This window comes from Varanus komodoensis, unplaced genomic scaffold (assembly GCF_004798865.1).
Source record: "Varanus komodoensis strain SLA01 unplaced genomic scaffold, ASM479886v1 scaffold5, whole genome shotgun sequence".
In the NCBI taxonomy this organism is placed as follows: domain Eukaryota; kingdom Metazoa; phylum Chordata; class Lepidosauria; order Squamata; family Varanidae; genus Varanus; species Varanus komodoensis.
Window position 1 is genome coordinate 8,732,583 of NW_025336087.1, and position 19,365 is coordinate 8,751,947.

The following is a 19,365-nucleotide window of genomic DNA, read 5'->3' on the forward strand; positions in this document are numbered from 1 at the left end:
ACACATTTTCCAACATGGAATAACTATATTTGTATGAAATTAATATACTTGAATGTGCAATACATGTGTGTGTGTGATAGCAACATACAACCTCAGGAAACAATGGTGAACAAGAGTTCTCATCATCAAGTGTGAAACTTACATGAAGTTTCAGTTTTATGGTTTAAATTCAATGTTGCACACACAGATGTCTGCCCACACAATAGGATTTCCCTTTCCTCGCCTCCCTAGTACAGCCCCCTCAAAAGCAAGCATGCTCCAAACAGTCCCCAAACAAATTTCGGAGGTGTGGTGCAAGGGAGAGGGAGAATCTGTTTTCCCAGTGGTTTCTGTTCCACTGGAGAGAAACTAGCTTTGGATAAAGTCCTATAATTGTAATGCTGGCAAATCGTTGCTTTAAAGCCTGCATGGTTCGTGATACTATACTGATTTAACTATCAGGACAACCCATCTTGAGTAAATAATGGATCAACATAACTTTTGAGACCAATTATTAGTTAAATACAAAAAAGTAAATTAAAATTAATCATTAGGATTATTTTATGTATAGAATAAGCAGCACAGATGAAAGAATAAAACCACAGACAAGGATAGAGCCTATTAATCTAAGATTTATAAGGGTTTCAAAATGTACTCACTTGTGACCAATCTCATGTGCTATAGTAAAAGCAGAACCTAAGCCAATATCTTCATTAATGCTACAGCTCCTTTCAGGCTCACACATTCCAGCAACAGAGGCCAAGCCTGAACAAACAAAAGGAGACACAAAGGGTCATGCCAAGGTGTTTCAATCTTAAAAGCCCTAGCTATAAATGCCTGGATTCTTTTTAATAACCTCCATGCATAGAAGCAGCAGTTGGCTGGGGGGAATTTCACTTTGCCGGCTAGACATTAATATTTTTTGAACTGCAGTCACTGCTGGAAAATGTCTAGACTAGGGGTTAGATTTATAAATTTTACTTCTGGTAACTTGGGACCACCTAGTAACTTGAGCCAGGATAGGGAGTTCAAGCAAGCATTTCTATTTTAACATTCTTGAGGTTGCAGAAAGCAAAATGTGTCCACATTATTTTTCTAAAGAGATCTGTTTAAGTTTAGTGGGTTCATAAAACATACAAGCAACATTTTTAGCTACAAAAAACCCAAGTGGTATATTTTTAGGAATTTCTATGAAAACAAAAAACTAAATGCATCAGTGGTAGAGAATGAGACATAAAACTGTATTGACTAAACCAAAGAGACATCTATTTATCAATTTACTGAAATTAAATCTAATGAGCACACACATATATATTGTTAAACATTTCTAAAATGAGAGAAGCCCTTCAGACATTTACAGGTAAGATGCATGCCTTCAATATTACATAAGATGTACCCAAGAAAAGAATTGTTACCAATACTGATGGCGTATAACTTGTTACAGCCTTTAAGATATTCCTCCCTGAAGACTCTTATATGGAAAAATCATTAATATTCTCCTAAGGGATTATGTGCCCTAGAAAATATCACTTGAAAACAAGGCTGGAAAAAAGGGTACTTTTGCCAGTTAAGGCAATGTATGCTTTATGAAAAGAGGAAACCACTATATGCCACATTACTTCTTGATATGGATGTGTCGTAAGGGATCAGATCGTACTAGTTCTCTTTGTTTACATTTGTTTTTTAGCTTTTTACCAAGGTGATTGTTTTAATCCATAAAAGACTGCAATCTTTTCTAAAAGATTCTTATCTTTTATATAACCCTTACCTTTTATATAACCTCCTCCCTATCAGCCTTCTTTTAGCCTTTTGTTCTACTCATTATAATTGCTGTTTACAATGTCTGTGATTCAAGAGCATATGCAGCAATATTACCTGTGGCTGTTCCAGTTATGGGCAGAAAATCCTTTTTATGCTCCCAAAGACTTGGGCTTTTGGTATTTTAGGAATACTATAAGTACATATTATTGGAATTGGCTTTCAGTAGCCAGAGTCAAGTATATATGGGCAAGTGATGAGGAGGACAGCCTGTTTATCTCTGAATATATTTGATAATCTATATAATGCCTACTGAGCACAATTTCATACTTTAAAGTGGAACAAAATGAAAACAAACAAAATAAGCTCAAGTAATGTAGGTGGAAAATATTTAAAAAATGGCAATTTCTGATAAGTCAATCATAGGCAATTTCTGATAGGGACAAACATGTTTTTCTTTCTAGACTATTTAAAGACAACACAATCATGATATTACACTCCTTCTACGGTCATTATAACTAAATAATGTATTCCAAACTTGTTATTCTGAATTTCAAGCTACTATCTTTGACACTTGTCAAATGCCTGTCAAATATAATATAAATAGTTCTCATCTTTGCATGAGGACCAAAAATCGCTTCTACTGATTATAAACAATATTTCTTATAGATTAAAATCAGTTAATACAACCAGTTAGTTGATAAATATAACGAAGAACAGACAACAATGAAACCCAGAAACGATCCAACCTTAAGCCATAACCACTGTTGGTTATGTAGTAGTGTCGATAAATGTTTATTAATTGTGCAGAAGTTTTTGTCACACATCTTTCTATCAGCACTATAGCTTTGTGTCCACTATTCTTTTACTTTCTGATATTTTTATATCTTTTATATATTTCTTCTCTTGCTATTCTTTTTCTTTCTCCTGAAGTCTCTCTTCAACTGCTCCTGCCTCTCTCTGCCTTTTGTTTCCTGTTTTTCCCCAGCAACATTGGATGCTCCTCTTATCATTTGCCTTGCATTCTATAAAGTAGCAGAAGTGGGTATTACATTCTTCTTCCACCCACATATCTCCTCATTCTTGAGGATTCTGTCCAGATATGTCATTTTGTGGGAGTCTTTTTATGTTGGTGCCCACAGCAGTTTTCCAAATGTGTTCATGGGCCCAGAAAATTAGAGGCCCCTGAGTAAAGAGCTTAGAACATTTTAAAACTTTCTTTCTAAAGCTTAGAAACACAAGAACACAAAAGAAATTCATAAATTATGCAGCTAACATAGCAGATCATGGGATCATCCAGTAAATTATTCATATAAATTCAGAGCGTACAAAGTACTACTTCACACAATATTTATTAACTTATGGATATCACTGCCACAAGATGTTGACATGGTTACTGACTTATAATGTAATCTTAAATAGTTGAGATAAAACTAATTTCATTAGATGTTTTCTCAATAGACATCTATAGGAGCACACAGCTTGATACCCTTAAAAGGGGATTGGGTAAATTCCTGGAGAATAAGCCTACGAACTGTTACAATCTACTACAGCAAAATAGCACACAAAATGTGCAGAAGTGGTATGCCACTGAATACTACTCTTTCAAGAGGACAAACAACATAGTAGTACTGTTGTCTTTCTACCCTGCTTGTGGGCTTTAACATTTGACTGGTCAATGATAGCAACAGGAACTAGCAGACTGAACCTTTCCTCTGAACTTCTTATATAAAGTATGCAATGCCATTATACACATACTGTAACTAGGTTGCTTGTAGGCCTTCTGTAAATGTGTGCCCCTGCTCTTTACCATGCCTTGCAGTAGTATTCACTCTCCTTTGACTTTTCCACATTTTGTTGTAATACATTTGCTCTACACAAGGTACTTAACACTGTGAAGCTGCAAAATATTTTTGTGACAGAAGGCTGAGGAAACAAAAACAAACTGCCACTGGTTGCAAAAGTATTCACACGCTTTGCCGCAACATGCCCAACTAAGTTCTGGTAGAATCCACTACCTTCAGAAATTTCCTACTGTAAGTATCTGGAGTCCACCTATGTGGAATTCCAGTGTCATATGATCTCAGATTAAATAGTCCTGTTTCTGGAAAGCCCCAGAGTTTGTTGGAGAGCATGTCTACAATAAACAAAAAGCATCATGAAGACCAAGGAGCTATCAAAACAATTCTGGGATAAAATTGTACAGAAATACCAACCAAGGTTGGTCATTTTTTAAAAATCCCAAACTATGAACATACCCTGGAGCACTCCATTATCCATCATTACAGAATGGAAAGAATATTCATCAATCACGGCCCTGCCTAGAGACAGCTGCCCCACAAGACTCAGTAATCAGGTTTGGAGGGAATTAGATAAACAATCAAGAGGCTAATGGTAACTCTGAAGAGGTTGGAGAGATCTGCAGCTGAAATGGGTAAAGTCCATGAGACAATACTCACTTTACGTTCTACAAAGCTGAGCTTTATAGAAGAGTGACAAGAATTTGGAATTTGCAACAACAACAACAACAACGAAAAAAAGCATGTGGTAGACATGGTGAATGTGGAAAAGGTTTATTTGGTTTGATAAGACCAACATTGACCTTTTTGACCTTGTTACAAAATTCTATGAGGGGTACAAAGCCAATAGTGCTCATTTTCATAATAATACTGTCCACCATACCCATGGTGAAGCACGGTAGTTGCAACATCATATTGTGGGAATGCTTTCCCTGGAGGCTACTGAGAAACTGGTCAGGACTGAGGAAAGATGGATGGAGCCAAATATAGGACAATTCTAGAGGAAACCCTTTTTCAGTCTGCAAGGAACCTGGGACTAGGGCAGATGTTTATCTTTCAACAGGACAGTGACTCCAACCCACAGCCAAAATAACACTGGAGTGGTTAAAAACAAAAACCTGAACATCTTAGAATTGTCCAGTCTAGGGTTGTGATGATCCCTTTGGAATCCAACCCTCTTTGTTCATTGGATGTCCTTCTCATGCTCAGTCCTCATTTAGAAAGTGAATAAAGCTGTGAAGAAATTCATGGACACTCATTAAACTCCTGTTATGCAACCCAGCATCCTTCTTCTGCAACATGTGCAGCACAAAGCCCACAAGTGATGTGCGCAAAAGAGTGATGGTGTTTGCACAGTGTTTGTGTGAGCTTGATTCCATATGTGGGTACCTACATGAGTGCATGGCACACTTGGCATCAAGCTAGACTCAAAAAGTATGCTGGAGTTCAGGGATTCAAACAGATTCCCATTCCCAGTGCAGATTTCTCACACACCCTTAGTCCATTTAAAATTCAGACCTCAATCTAACTGAGAAACAGTAGCAGGATTTGAAAGCTTTGGGTCACCTACAGTCCCCATGCATCCTGACAGAGCTGGTTTTGCCAGGAAGAATAGGCACATATTGCAGGGTCCAGATGCAGAAACCTGACAGAAATTACTGAAGAAGACTTGCAGCTCTAATTGCTGCCAGAAGTGTTTCTGTCTAGTATTGACTCAGCAAGTGAATACATAAGCAACCAGTAAATGACAGATTTTTATTTTATTAACTTTTGTGCCACAATAAACATATTTTGCACTTTGCTGTGTTCATTATCTTGTGTACATCAGGTGGTAACAATGGCAATTAAATCCATTACAATTTCAAGTTGTAACAGATGTGGAACAGTCAAAGGGGGGATGGTGGTGAATACTTCTTTAAAGGACTATGCTTCTGATAGGAGGAGATAAGCTAGAGAGTCTAGCCCCAAAAGAAACAGCTCTTTTCAGCTGACCTGTACCTGTAGCTCAGCCAACCTGGGAGGTGAGTAGCATTAGTTAAAGTAAAAGCCAGTGAGGGTGGAACCTTCAATGAAAATATCCAGCATGATTCTGATTGAGCTTCTTCTCTAAGACTGGGCAAGGCAGAGAGGCAAGAAAAAAAAAAGGTGATGGTTCAGCAGACACTGAGTATACTTTCATATGGAAAAATCCCAAAGGATCCTCCACAAACTACTCCTGATTTAAAGTATTGCTGTGGTTACGTAAATTAAGCTGGGATTATGAAAAAGCAGATTAATTTTGGGGAGATGAACCTACAGAGATTTTTGTTAGAAATGTTGTATTTTCAACTTTTATTTCACATTATTGTTTGCTTCCTTTTATGTTTGCACTTAAAGCACCATGCTGGGACATAAGGAAGTTGCAGATCCAGCCTTCATGTCCTGAGCTATTTTTAAAAATAAAACTACCTTGAAGGAGTTAAACTTGCTAAATAACTCCAGGTGCCTTTTTCTTCAGTTTCTATGCAATAAGTTGAGGTACTTGCAAAGTTATGCAAAGTTAACACATATGAAGCTGCTTAATATTGATCTGCTTCAGATATAATACTAAGTGATGGTTTAGCACTGCATGCACAGTCTTGGATTCGCATGCTTCCCACTTCCCTATTGCAGCTGCAAAAAAAGTATCAGAAAATCTACTTCTGCTTAAAAAAACAGATTCCCTGTTAAATCTGAACTCAGTGAACTTTGTTAGTTTAAATTATGGCCAGTGAAAAGCAAAGATCATAAATCACAGTTTCACTGTGGCTTGTTTGAACAAGTTATAGATTAAACTAATCAGAGTTCATTATGTCTGGATATAACAGGAAAATCATTTTTAAAGGCAAACACAAAAAACTTTTCATCTCTTCATCACAGCTTTATCAAGAGATGACAGAGGAGAAGATAGCATGGGCCAGAATCTTATGCAGGCAACAGTGAACCATAGCATAGGAGTGTGTGACATATCTTTCTCAGGGTGGGAATGTGTCACCTTCCCTGAGCTTGACTCCCTGGACTCTAGCCTGCTTTGCCCAGTCTAAGATCTTGGTGAGTGTGCCCAGCATCCATGGGGGCTCTTTCCAGAAATGGGGCCCCATGAGCTATGCAAACTATGCTTCAGTTTTAGTGGCTATAATTCACACTGAAGAAGGCTGATCATAATGGGTTTGCCAGGAAAGCAGTGCTCTTCCACACCAGCTGCAGCTACCTTTTCACTGCTGCAGCTGACACGGAATAAGATTGTGTGCTGTACAGCTAGGGGTCTGCAATTTTTCATGGACTTCCTCTGAGTTCCAGTTGTTTGGAGTACTGGGCCATGCACAAGAGGAAGACCACAAATACTTGGAGGAATGGATTTGAATAAGGTATGTCATCACCCAAAGCATCACATTCAAAAGACTCACTTATACAGCTACCTCGCTACTATATGCTTTGATTGATAGCAGCTGTTCAAGCTTTCAACCATGTCCTACCCCTTTTCTCAGATTCTTGTTTAACTGGAAAATGCCAAAGGACTGAATCTGAAATCTTTGGCATGAAAGATATGTTCTGCCACTAAGATATGGCTACTGCTCTATGACCTGTTGTAAATTTAAGCTACTGTCCTGCACCCTGTTGTATACCAGGAAAAATAATGGTAATGAATGAGATGTACATGAAATTTAGAACTGTAGCTACAAAGGGGTTATAGCAATGTGTGCATGTTCACAAACTTTGACATGAACTGCTGCTGTCTTACAGCTGCTGTCTGCCCACAGCCTGGGGAAGGGATGTGAAAGTGGTAGGCAGTGATGGTTCATGTGCCATCATTAGCTGGAAAGGGAGGCAACACCTGCATTCAGTATCTTTTGCTGCTGAGAACAGGAAAGACAGAGTGGCAATAGAAATTTCTGTAGCTCACTGCATATAGAGAGACCCATCAGGGACAATCTGTGGACCCTTGTCTATGCACAAGGAGGACTGATGCTTAAGTCACAGTTAATACCTTAAGACAGGGTATAAGACCAAGCTAATAACTTATTATTCAGGACAATGCTTTTAGATTTGAAAAGACAACAAAGTTCAAAAACAGAGCACAGCACCTGGTCTAAGTATCAGGTGCTAGACAGATATATAATAGAAGAAAAATGATTCCCTGAAGCTATAATACAGCTGTGAAGGTTATTCCATGAAAGTGTCTTCATTCACATACCTCCTTACATGACTCCCCATGCAGGAAAATGAGAACTTAAAAACACACACACAAAACAATCTGCCTAGCAGCATATTCATTTATCTCATTATGATCAGTTGATATTGAAACAAAAATGCCTGATGACCACAAATGTAATTTCAAGAAAAGACATAAATTGTATTGTATTGTAAATTTAAAACCAGAAGTGGTAGACACTGAAAAGCTTGGTATTGGTATTTTCTTCAGAAATGTTTAGAAATAATAGAATATTATTATGAAATATTTATATGCAGATACTTTGCATATAGTCTGCATATAAACCGCCCACAGAACTGTCTTTGTTAATGGGAGGTATAGAAATCAATCAATAAATAAATAGTCTCACTTTTCAGGAGCCCTAATGGATTGATGCTATATAACCACTTGAGCACTGATTGAATCAAATTAGCTGAGTCCACTCATAAAGGAAACCTAACATTTCCCAATGCTGCAAATTAATTTTGAGTAGTTTGAAAGGGACGTGGAAGGTTTTACATCTTTATTTCAATGTACTTAATAGATTAAGAGTACAACAAAAGCAAGTTTTAGTTTAAAAACACACAAAAAACTTAAAATGTGCAACACAAGCAACTTTATAACAGAGAATTGGGGAAGGCTGGCAGTAAGCCAGTCCAGTTCATGAAGGATAATCAGAGAAATTATTCCCTCCCGCCTGCCTTAAACACCAGATTTTTGCAAGTGACATTTTTAGTTTACTTTTTCTCTATGATTCCTCTTTGTTTATGTCAAAACTAACAGCATCTTCAGCAAGAAGAAAGCATGATGTGCTTTTCTTCCATTCTCATTCCTTTTAATTATTATTCTGAACACTTTTTACAATTTTAAAGGTATGCGAATGTCACAAACATCCATATGTAGAGTTTTAAAGGGGTGGGCATCCTGCAGCCCTCCAGAAATTTTGGCCTACAGCCTCCATCCTGCTTCATCATTAGCTATACTGGCTAAGACTGATGGGAGCTGGTCATCTGGAGGGCAAAAGTTACCCATTCTTAGTTGAAATATTGCTTCCTGTTAGAAGAAATATATTTCAAGATCCATTTCTACATAAACATATGAATGTGAGGAAACCATCCCAAGAAATAAAATCTACTGAAACATTCAAGAAATAAATACTAATTTAGGTTACACTCTGCAACCTTACCCAGTGTTCCACAAGGCTTGTTTTTATATGTGCAGATATCATATCTGTAAAGAGGGGAAAGTAGATATATTTATAAGTGGTTCATTCTGGTAATACATTTTAATATTTATCACATTTCTGTAGTGTAACTCCAGTTGTCAGACTGCAATCACTGTAATTATGTGCAGCCAGCTGGAGTGTCGGCTCTGCATTCTGGTGTAAACCACAGGCTGCAGTATGCTCACAGCCTCTGGCCTCAGGCCAGTGGGACACCTGCCAGGAAGGAAAAAAAAGTTAAAGTGGACCTTTGTAATCTCTGCCCTTATAAAACAGTCTGCCACCCTGTTATGTTGCAGCAGTATGTCTGCACAGCATTATTATTTCAACAAGAAAACTAGAAAACCATTGTTCTAAACCTGCTGAAATCTTTCCTTCCTAAGGACACTGCAAATGTTATGGTTCTGAGCAGTAATATTTAAATGCTATCATTTTGTATCTTGCTTACTCACTTGACAAGAGTGTTGGCTGAAATCCAAATTGCCAAAACATTGCTATATGAAGTGATACATAACAAACATGGACTACTCTATTTGCAGGGGCAGGGGATTTGGACAACAGAAACAGTGTTCTTCCTTGGAACTACCCCTCACCCTCTAACTGCCTGTACCCATTTAAACTAAAACAATGGCTACATATAAAAACAAGTCTTGCAAATATAAAATCAGAAATGTAACAATATGCATGTCTGTACTGGGCAGGCACACACTTGATAGCATACTGGCTGATCCAAATTCTGAACCAAATTCAGCACCACAGCGTAATTTCTATTGTAAAAATCAAGGGACAAATTCAAGGTTTCACTATATTTCTGACTGGACAGCACCAATTCCACCAAAAACAAAAAGGCAGCAGCAAAGACAATATTTGTCCTTTTTTTTCTGGTGGGTTCTTCTCATTGACACAATTATATTTTTATATTTTTGAAAAACATAGTCAATTTGCATACAAATTAATGGAGCATGAGATTTCTCCATGCAACTAAGTGTTGTACATTATAATTTGTTTATTTTAATTATGGTCACATAAAATCAGTTAGCATATACAAAACTGAACTAACTTCAATGGCAATCTATTAGTAGCAGCTAATAAGGTTTAACAACCTGCTCCCTAACAGAGTATACCCAAACACAGAATTTTGCCAATTTGACAATAAACTCATTGCTGAGAATTGAGAGCCAATGTGGTGTAGTGGTTACAAGTGCTGGACTGAGACTCAGGAGATCTGTGTTCCACTCCCCCCATGCCTTGAAACTCACTGGTTGACTTTGAGCTGGTTCTCAGTCTAATCAAGCTCACAGTGTGGCTGTTGTAAGGATAAAATAAAGAGGAGATGAAGCTTGGATTCCTTACAAGAGGAAGAAAGCGGGGGGAGGGGGATATAGATGCAATATAATAATATTGGCTCTACCTGGACATTTTGTTACTACTGAGGCAATGAAATAGGAAGAAATGTCCCTATAAAATAACAGTATGATAGAATGTTTCAACCATGCTAGATTGAGAAAGGGAGAAATTTTGAGAATAAGGAATTTGTAAGGATCTCCCTTCCAAAAGAGCTGACAGTAGAATATTAAAAAGGGCCAAGGTAAAAGCTTCATAATATTTAGAAATTTCAAGAGCATAAAACTAGTCCATGGGAACAAAATCTTTATTATGATTGCCAGCTTGAATCCTTGCTCTGTCTTCCTGCAGAACTACATCCCAGACTTGTTACTTAATCATATCTTTAGCTCTTGAAAATCCCAGATGTAACAAAGCTGGAGGGGAGAATCCATATTGTTGTAATTTCTCCTGAACTGCTCTTGTCCAGAAGTTGTCCTGTAGATGAGAGTGGCTAGTCCAGAAGACATGGGTTCAGTTTAACCCAGTAGCTGAATGCTAGGAATGACACAGGAGGATAATTTAATAAATTGGGCTGTGCTACAACCTGAGTTTGGGGGGGGTCAAGAGGCCAAAAAAAGACTCTGCTCCATCTCTAACTTGTCACATTCACATGACTGCAAGGCTGCTTAAAGCTTCTCTCTCTCCCTCTCCCTCCCTCCCTCCCTCCCTCTTTTTCTGAGCAACTCTCTTACCTCCAAGCAGTAACAAGGCTGTAAGAGTAAACTACACTGCAGTAATGTCATACAACACTCTCTCAGCCCAGCTTGCAATGTAGGCAACATTAAAGAGTTATTGTAAATCTGTTCAGTGTGGCTCCCATCCTGCCCACTCTTTCCCAGCCACAGACTTTTCCAGCCTGTAGTATGGGGATAATGAATGGCATTTGCCTTGGAATTTGAACTGGTAGGGTAATGAATTGGAAGAAAGTCATTTTAAATGAGACTTGAGTTACAAGAGCAGGAACCTCTCTCTTTGCTGATACCTTTTGTTTGAGTGCCCTGTACACTGCTATACCAAAATCTTGGATTTAGCCATGTATTTCCACAGATAGCTTTCAGTCCCCTTCCCAGTGGGAAATTTCAAAAGTATTCTTTAACCTGAACCAGAAAATGACCTAAATTAAGAGGGCCATTCTGTTCTCTTTTCCTCCTCTTTGTTTTGTCCATGTCCCAAGAAAGTCCCACTGAGTCCAGTAATATTCTAAAAACAAAATAAATAAAAATGAAACTGAGCATTGACCCCCTCCCCAGTCAATGCTCAGTCACCAGGGTGGGATTTGCATTCCCTCTGAGAGCTTCACCTTCTCCCTTTCACAGACACCAAATTATGTAATATCACTTATATTCAGAAAGTGGGGCTGTTCACAGAACAGGCTATGGTGTGCACAGAGTGTGTGCATTTATTTATTTATTATTTAATTCCATTTCTAAGTCACCCCATAACCCAAAGGTACTCTGGGCAGCTTACAGTGCTAAACCAGCTTAAAAATATACATACATTACAATAAAACTGTTATTAATCAAATAAAATGGTAAAACATTAAAATAATAGATAACACCTCTTAATAAAATATACTCACACACACCAATAAACACTACCAATAAATTAACCAAAATTAAATTAAGATAAAGAATCCATAAGAAGATATAAATGTATTAAATTAAATTATTAAATTAAATTAATCAAAAACTTATTTAAGTAAAGAAGTTTTCATCTGGCACATAAAAGAAAGAAGAGTAGGTGACAGGCAGATATCCCTGGGGAGTGAATTCCATAGTCTAGGCGCTACTGTTGAGAATGCTCTCCTTTTAGCCCTTTCCTCTTTGATCTCACAAGGGGAGGGCACTCAGAGAAGGACTTCCAAAGAGGATTTAAGTGGACAGGTAGGAATATATGGAGAAAGGTGCTCTCTCAGGTACCCTGGTCCCAAGCCATTTAGGGGTATATATGTCAAAAGACAACACTTTGAAATGGGCCTAGACAGGAACAGGGAGTTACTGTAGCTGATAGAGGACCAGGGTAATATGTTGCCAGCCAGTCCTTGAAAGCAGCTGCACTGCCCTGTTCTGTATTAGTTGAAACGTTGGACCATTTTAAAAGGTAGCCCCCAGTAGAGCACATTGCAGTAATCCAGGTGAGAGGTTACTAGCACATGGGTCACTGTGACAAGTCTTTGCTCACCCAAGTCGGAACATAGCTGAGAAATCAGCTGAAGCTGACAGAAGGTGCTCCTGGCCACCAAGTCCACCTGAGAAACCAGGGGAAGCTCAGGGTCCAAGATCATCCCTAAGCGACAAACCCTCTCCTTTATGGGGCATGCAACCCTGTCCAGGATGGGTTGAAAATTGCCTACCAACAGGACCTCCATCTTATCTGGATTCAGCTTCAGTTTATTGGCCCTCATCCAGCTCATTACCGAGTTCAGGCACCGGATCAGGACAGCTACTGCCTCACCTGGATCAGATGAAAAAGTGAGGTAGAGCCCACACCTCCAGATGACCTCACCCAGAGGTTTCATGTAGATGATAAAAAGCATGGGGGACAAAATCAAACCGTGTAGAGCTCCATGACACAATTGCCATGGTGCAGAGCAACAATCCCCCAGTATCACCATCTGGAACTAGTCAGCCCGTTAGGAGTGGAACCATCACAGAGTGGTGCGCCTTTCTCCCAACCTAGCGAGCCATTCCAGAAGAATACCATGGTCGATGGCATTGAAAGCCACTGAGAGATCCAAGAGAATCAACAGGGTCACACTCCCCCATCTCTCTCCTGGCAAAAGTCATCCCACAGGGCAACGAAGGCAGTGTCCATTCCAAACCCAGGTCGAAAACACAATGGAAATGAATCTGGATAATCAGTTTCCTCCAAATTTGCCTGGAGTTGCCAGCCTACCACCCGCTCAGTCACCTTGCTCAGGAAGGGGATATTGGCTATTGGTCTAAAATTATTCACATCACTTGGGTCCAGGCCTGGCTTCTTTAGGTGTGTTAACACCTGCCCTTAAAGGGGCTGGTACCACTCCCTCTCTCAAGGAGGCATTAACAGCAGACCCAGGTGCAGACCTCCTCCCTAGATCTCCCAATAAGCCAGGGATCCTTAAACTTTTTCACCAGGGGACCAGTTGAAAGGTGCTGGTGAGGTGCACAGGCTGGACAGGTGCTGCTGGCGGGGAATGAGGCAGGGAGCACGGGCATAGCAAGGGGAGGCAAGGCAAGGCGGGGTGGGCACACACCACAATGCAGCAGTGGGTGCACAATGCAGCAGACTGCTTGCTTGGAGATCATTTTCTCCGAGCAAGTCCAAATGGATCTCCTCACGAGCAACAAAGTAAGCAAGGTGTAAATATTTTTAATAAGTATAAAAATAATTCCAAGCATTCAGAGAAAATAGTACAACATACAGTTTAGTCCTTACAACTACAAGTATGTCAATATTATCATAGCCTTCTTATTCTATTGTTTATTCAAGTATTAATACTTGTTTAGTCAGATATTTGCATAAGGGTTAATACACATGATTATCACAGTTCAATCATTTATTTTTAAATGTTTGTATAAATTTACCATTATATCTAACCACTAATTTAGGTAGCATTCCATTTATAGATCTTATCACATACCTAGTACAGTGGTGCCTCGTAGTTCAAACAACTCTAACTTCAAACAATCCAAAGTTCGAACATTAAACTCAAGATAAAATCACTCTGCAGTTCAAATGATGCTTCAAATGACAAAGTTTAAACTGCGAGTGAAGTGAAAAAATGCAGTTGCAGTGAAAATTTCATTGGTTGGGCACCTAAGTAGAAAAAAAAATCCCTTGCTATCCTGAATTGATTTGTCTTGAATTGTATCATCTTGTCTTGACTCAATCAATTTGTCTTGAATAGATTCGTCTTGTCTTGACAAGACATTGAAGCAGCCATGACAGCACTGGGGTGTGTTCAAAGCAAGGGCAAGTATTTTGAGGGGGATTAACAGCAATGTGTCTTTTGCTGTAATTTTAATTTAAATGTTCACTGGTTTTTTTTAATCATACCTTGTATATAACCACAAACTTAATTCATTTCAGGAGACTGTATTTGCTGCTTAAGTTTACCAAAATGGTTATTGTTGAGACTCTGGGAACAGATTAATTCACTTTCCATTATTTCTAATAGGGAAAATTGCTTCAGACTCCCAAGAACTCAGAATTAAGAGTTCAAACAGCCCCCTGAAACCAATTAAGTTTCAAGTGTTGGGCACCACTGTATTATTGTATAGCTGGACACTACTGTTCACTATTACATTTGAATCTGGTCAATAAACCAGTATGAGTGATAAAAAGGAATCAAAAACTTTTCAAAGGCAAAACAATTTTTGGATTCAAGAGTCACCTAATCCTCAATAGACAACTGTCCATTTTTTTCTCTTATTTTCAAAGCTGCTCTCAATCAATTAGCAATGTGACAGTGACTAGGTCAAAGGAACAAAGGAATTCATATAGGAATTCCCACAATGCAATCTTAGTTATGAAACAGAAACCATAAAATAGCTAAAGGGTTTGACATAATTTTCTTTCTTAATCTTTCCATCTCAGATAGAGGGTTTCAATGAAAACAAAAGTCTCCACACCAGTTCCATGCTTGCACCTTGATCCCAACGCATCATGGGGAAATGGAGGGGTCATGGATCCAAAGTCACTTCCAATTCACTTCTGGAATGCCATGTTTTAGGGATTGATAGATATTTCTATCCCATATTGAGTGCCTCATTAGCAAAGTGGGTGAGTTGGTTTTGAGCCCCCAGTGTATCCCATTGAAATTGCCACCACCTAAGTCACCAGTTAATTCCTTCTAGAATTAAGTCCAAAAAAATGAAGTCCTTATCATCATGGAGGATTGGAATGCTAAAGTAGGAAGCCAAAAGATAACTGGAATAACAGGCAAATTTGGTCTTGGAGTACAAAATGAAGCAGGGCACAGGCTAATAGAATTTTGTCAAGAGAATACGATGGTCATAGCAAACACTCTTTTCCAACAACCCAAGAGAAAACTCTACACATGGACGCCACCAGACGGTCAACACAGAAATCAGACTGACTATGTGTTCTGCAGCCAAAGATGGAGAAGCTCTGTACAGTCAGTAAAAACTAGACCAGGAGCTGACTGTGGCTCAGATAATAAGCTTCTGGTTACAACATTCAGGCTTAAGTTGAAGAAAGTAGGGAAAAGCACTAGGCCAGTCAGGTATGACCTAAATCATATCCCTGATGAATATACAGTAGAGGTGACAAATAGATTTAAAGAATTAGATCTGATATTTTAGAGTGCCTGAAGAACTATGGACGGAGGTTCGCAACATTGTACAAGAGGCAGCAACTAAAGCCATCCCAAAGAAAAGGAAATGCAAGAAAGCAAAATGGCTGTCTGAGGAAGGTTTACAAATAGCTGAGGAAAGAAGGGAAGCGAAAGGGAAGGGAGAAAAGGAAAGATACACCCAATTGAATGCAGAATTCCAGAGAATAGCTAGAAGAGATAAGAATGCCTTAATTGAACAGTGCAAAAAAATAGAAGAAAACAATAGAATAGGGAGGACCAGAGATCTCTTCAAGAAAATTGAAGATATGAAGAGAATATTTCATGCAAAGATGGGCATGATAAAGGACCAAAATGTCAGGGACCTAACAGAGGCAGAAGAGATTAAGAAGAGGGGGCAAGATTACACAGAGGAACTATACAAGAAAGAGCTTAACGTCCCTGATAACCATGATGGGGTGGTCACTGACCTCGAGCCAGACATCCTGGAATGTGAAGTCAAATGGGTCTTAGGAAGTCTGAGCAACAACAAAGCTAGTGGAGGCGACAGTATTCCAGCTGAGCTATTCCAAATCCTAAAAGACGATGCAGTAAAAGTGCTTCACTCAATATGCCAGCAAATTTGGAAAACTCAACAGTGGGCACAGGATTATTCCGATCCCAAAGAAGGGCAATGCCAAAGAATGTTCAAACTACCACGCCATTGCACTCGTTTCACACACTAGCAAAGTTATGCTCCAAATCCTACAAGCTAGGCTCCAGCAGTATGTGGATCACGAACTACCAGAAGTACAGGCAGGATTTCCAGTATGTGGATCACGAACTACCAGAAGTACAGGCAGGATTTCCAGTATGTGGACCACGAACTACCAGAAGTACAGGCAGGATTTCCAGTATGTGGACCACGAACTACCAGAAGTACAGGCACGAACTACCAGAAGTACAGGCAGAAGAGGGAGAGGAACTAGAGATCAAACTGCCAACACACGCTGGATCATGGAGAAAGCTAGGGAGTTCCAGAAAACATCTACTTCTGCTTCATTGACTATGCTAAAGTCTTTGATTGTGCGGATCACAACAAATTGTGGCAAGTTCTTAAAGAGATGGGAGTACCTGACCATCTTATTTGTCTCTTGAGAAACCTATATGCAGGTCAAGAAGCAACAGTAAGAACTGGACATGGAACCACTGATTGGTTCAAAATTGAGAAAGGAGTTCGGCAAGGCTGTATACTGTCGCCCTGCCTACTTAACTTATATGCAGAGCACATCATAAGAAAGGCGGAACTGGATGAATCACCAGTTGGAATTAAGATTGCTGGGAGAAATATCAACAACCTCAGATATGCAGATGATACCACTCTAATGGCAGAAAGTGAAGAGGAACTAAAGAGCCTCTTGATGCAGGTGAAGTAGGAGAGTGCAAAAGTTGGCTTGAAACTCAACAATAAGAAAACTAAGATCATGGCATCCGGTCCTCTCACTTCCTGGCAAATAGGGAAGAAGAAATGGAGGTAGTGACAGATTTTATTTTCCTGGGCTCCAAGATCACCGCAGATGGGGACTGCAGCCAAGAAATTAAAAGACGCTTGCTCCTGGGGAGGAAAGCTACGACAAATCTAGACAACATACTAAAAAGCAGACACATCACCTTGCCAACAAAAGTGCGTATAGTCAAGGCTATGGTTTTCCCAGTTGCAATGTATGGCTGTGAAAGCTGGACCATAAGGAAGGCTGAGCGCCAAAGGATTGAGGCCTTTGAATTGTGGTGCTGGAGGAGACTCCTGCGAGTCCCTTGGACCGCAAGGCGATCAAACTGGTCAGTCCTACAGAAGATCAACCCAGACTGCTCTTTAGAAGGCCAGATACTGAAGTTGAAACTCAAATACTTTGGCCACCTAATGAGAAGGAAGGAGTCCCTGGAGAAGATCCTAATGCTGGGAACAATAGATGGCAAAAGAAAAAGGGAATGACAGAGGATGAGGTGGCTAGATGGAGTCACTGAAGCAGTTGGTGTGAGCTTAAGTAGACTCCAGGGGATGGTGGAGGACAGGAAGGCCTGGAGGAATGTTGTCCATGGGGTGAGATGGGTCAGACATGACTTCTGGACTCACAACAACAAAGTCACCAACCCATTCAGATCCAGCTTTTTGGGGTAATTGACACTGCAGGGGATAAAGACATGGTTTGATAGTTATCCTGGTTTGAGAAAATCCCTCAAGCCAGGATAACAATCTTATCAGAAGATAACAATGGTCTTGGTCTGGATCCAACTCATTTTTTGAATGGATGGCAATTTAAAAACATTATGTACTACCTTATGCACTACTGTAGTAGACTATAAATGTAATTACAGCTAGTGCAGAGTAGGTGCTAAGACTATTTTGAGCCAGGAAATCCTCAAGATAAACTTCCCCTCCAGCAATCTCACTATTCACTCCTGCTCAATATTTAATCTGCAATAAAGACATAAGAATACCAGTCTAATTTATGGGCTTCTTACTACTTATGTAGATACGCTAGTGCTTTGAACACCTGAAATGCCTTTTATAGATTTATTATTATCATTATTATCATACTGTGCTATGATGTACCATTGTAGAAAGTTTATATTATTTTACATATTTTTGTTATTTATTATATCCCTCCTTTTTTCCTGCAAGAAAACTAAAGAGGCTTACATAATCCTCTTTTCCCTCTCCATTTTACATATCTATTGATCCATGCATTACTTTCCTGCCACTTCAAGTGATAGTAAAATAGGTTGTATGTAATTTTTTTCACCATGCTTGCATGGTGAAAAGTTTCTGCCTTCATAACATTGTAAACAAAATATACTGTCCCCACATTTAAGTGAACTAGAAGGTCTGGTTACATGCAAAATATTTGTGTGGTGCTGATTCCCTTAGGAATGTTTTGATAATACCTCTAGAATAAACGAAGTAGAAATATATGAATTAGCCATTTCTAGTTTCAAAGCTGGTATATAAAAGTAAATTCCTTTGGAATTGAGCACTATAAATTCTGTAGTTCTTCAAAACTTTAGTACAAGATTTCACATGCATATTTTAGAAATAACAATACTTCATGTAAAACATAAAATTCTAGATTTCTTGTACCATAACATCTGTTAAATCCTTCATAATGTGTTATAGCACAACAGTATTTCACTTTAAAATACCCTACACAGCTCATTTGGTTTCATCATCAAAAGCCTTAAAGCAAAATAAAAAGAAAAGAAAAAAAGGAACGGAATGGAAACCCTATTTAAATCAAAGATGCATGTGTCATTTTTATCCATTTGTCATTTCCTTTAAAAGTTTCTATGAACTAAATAAACTTTTGACTGTACCCTGTTTCTTTTCACTGTATCATTTTTGGGATTACATTAGTGTGAGTTATAAGAAATGGTAGTTAATTCACTGAAAATATACATGGCAACACTTTAACAGGAAGAATGCTACTCCAGTATTGCAGATTTTGTTGTATTATTCTCATATATGGCATAAATTGTGTCTTTGTGACACTCGGCTTTCTGGTAAGCTTCAGTGGCTCTATGCGGATTTCAGGACAAGGCTATGCAAATACGCCCCCCTACCACCACAGCAAGAACAGCAGCTGTTTGACTGGAAAGCTCCAGGGTGTACAGAAACAGGGGAGAGCGTTAGCTCAAGCTGCTGCTGCTACTGCCACTGCCACCATTGAGGCAGCACAAT

General features: G+C 39.0%; 1 protein-coding gene across 10 annotated transcripts in view; it reads right to left on the reverse strand.

Annotated features, from left to right (window-relative positions):
• The window catches only part of ADAMTS6 (ADAM metallopeptidase with thrombospondin type 1 motif 6), a 176,860-nt gene that overhangs the window by 110,353 nt on the left and 47,142 nt on the right, over nucleotides 1-19,365 (reverse strand). For all 10 annotated transcript variants that reach the window (XR_006416234.1, XR_006416233.1, XM_044445771.1 and 7 more), the window contains 2 exons: nucleotides 8,933-8,976; nucleotides 639-744 (listed from right to left, as the gene is read on the reverse strand). Coding sequence is in view for 8 of the 10 variants with exons in the window: in XM_044445771.1 (XP_044301706.1) it covers nucleotides 639-744; nucleotides 8,933-8,976 (150 nt within the window). In the remaining 2 variants the exon portion in view is untranslated. The remainder of the gene's footprint in view (nucleotides 1-638; nucleotides 745-8,932; nucleotides 8,977-19,365) is intronic.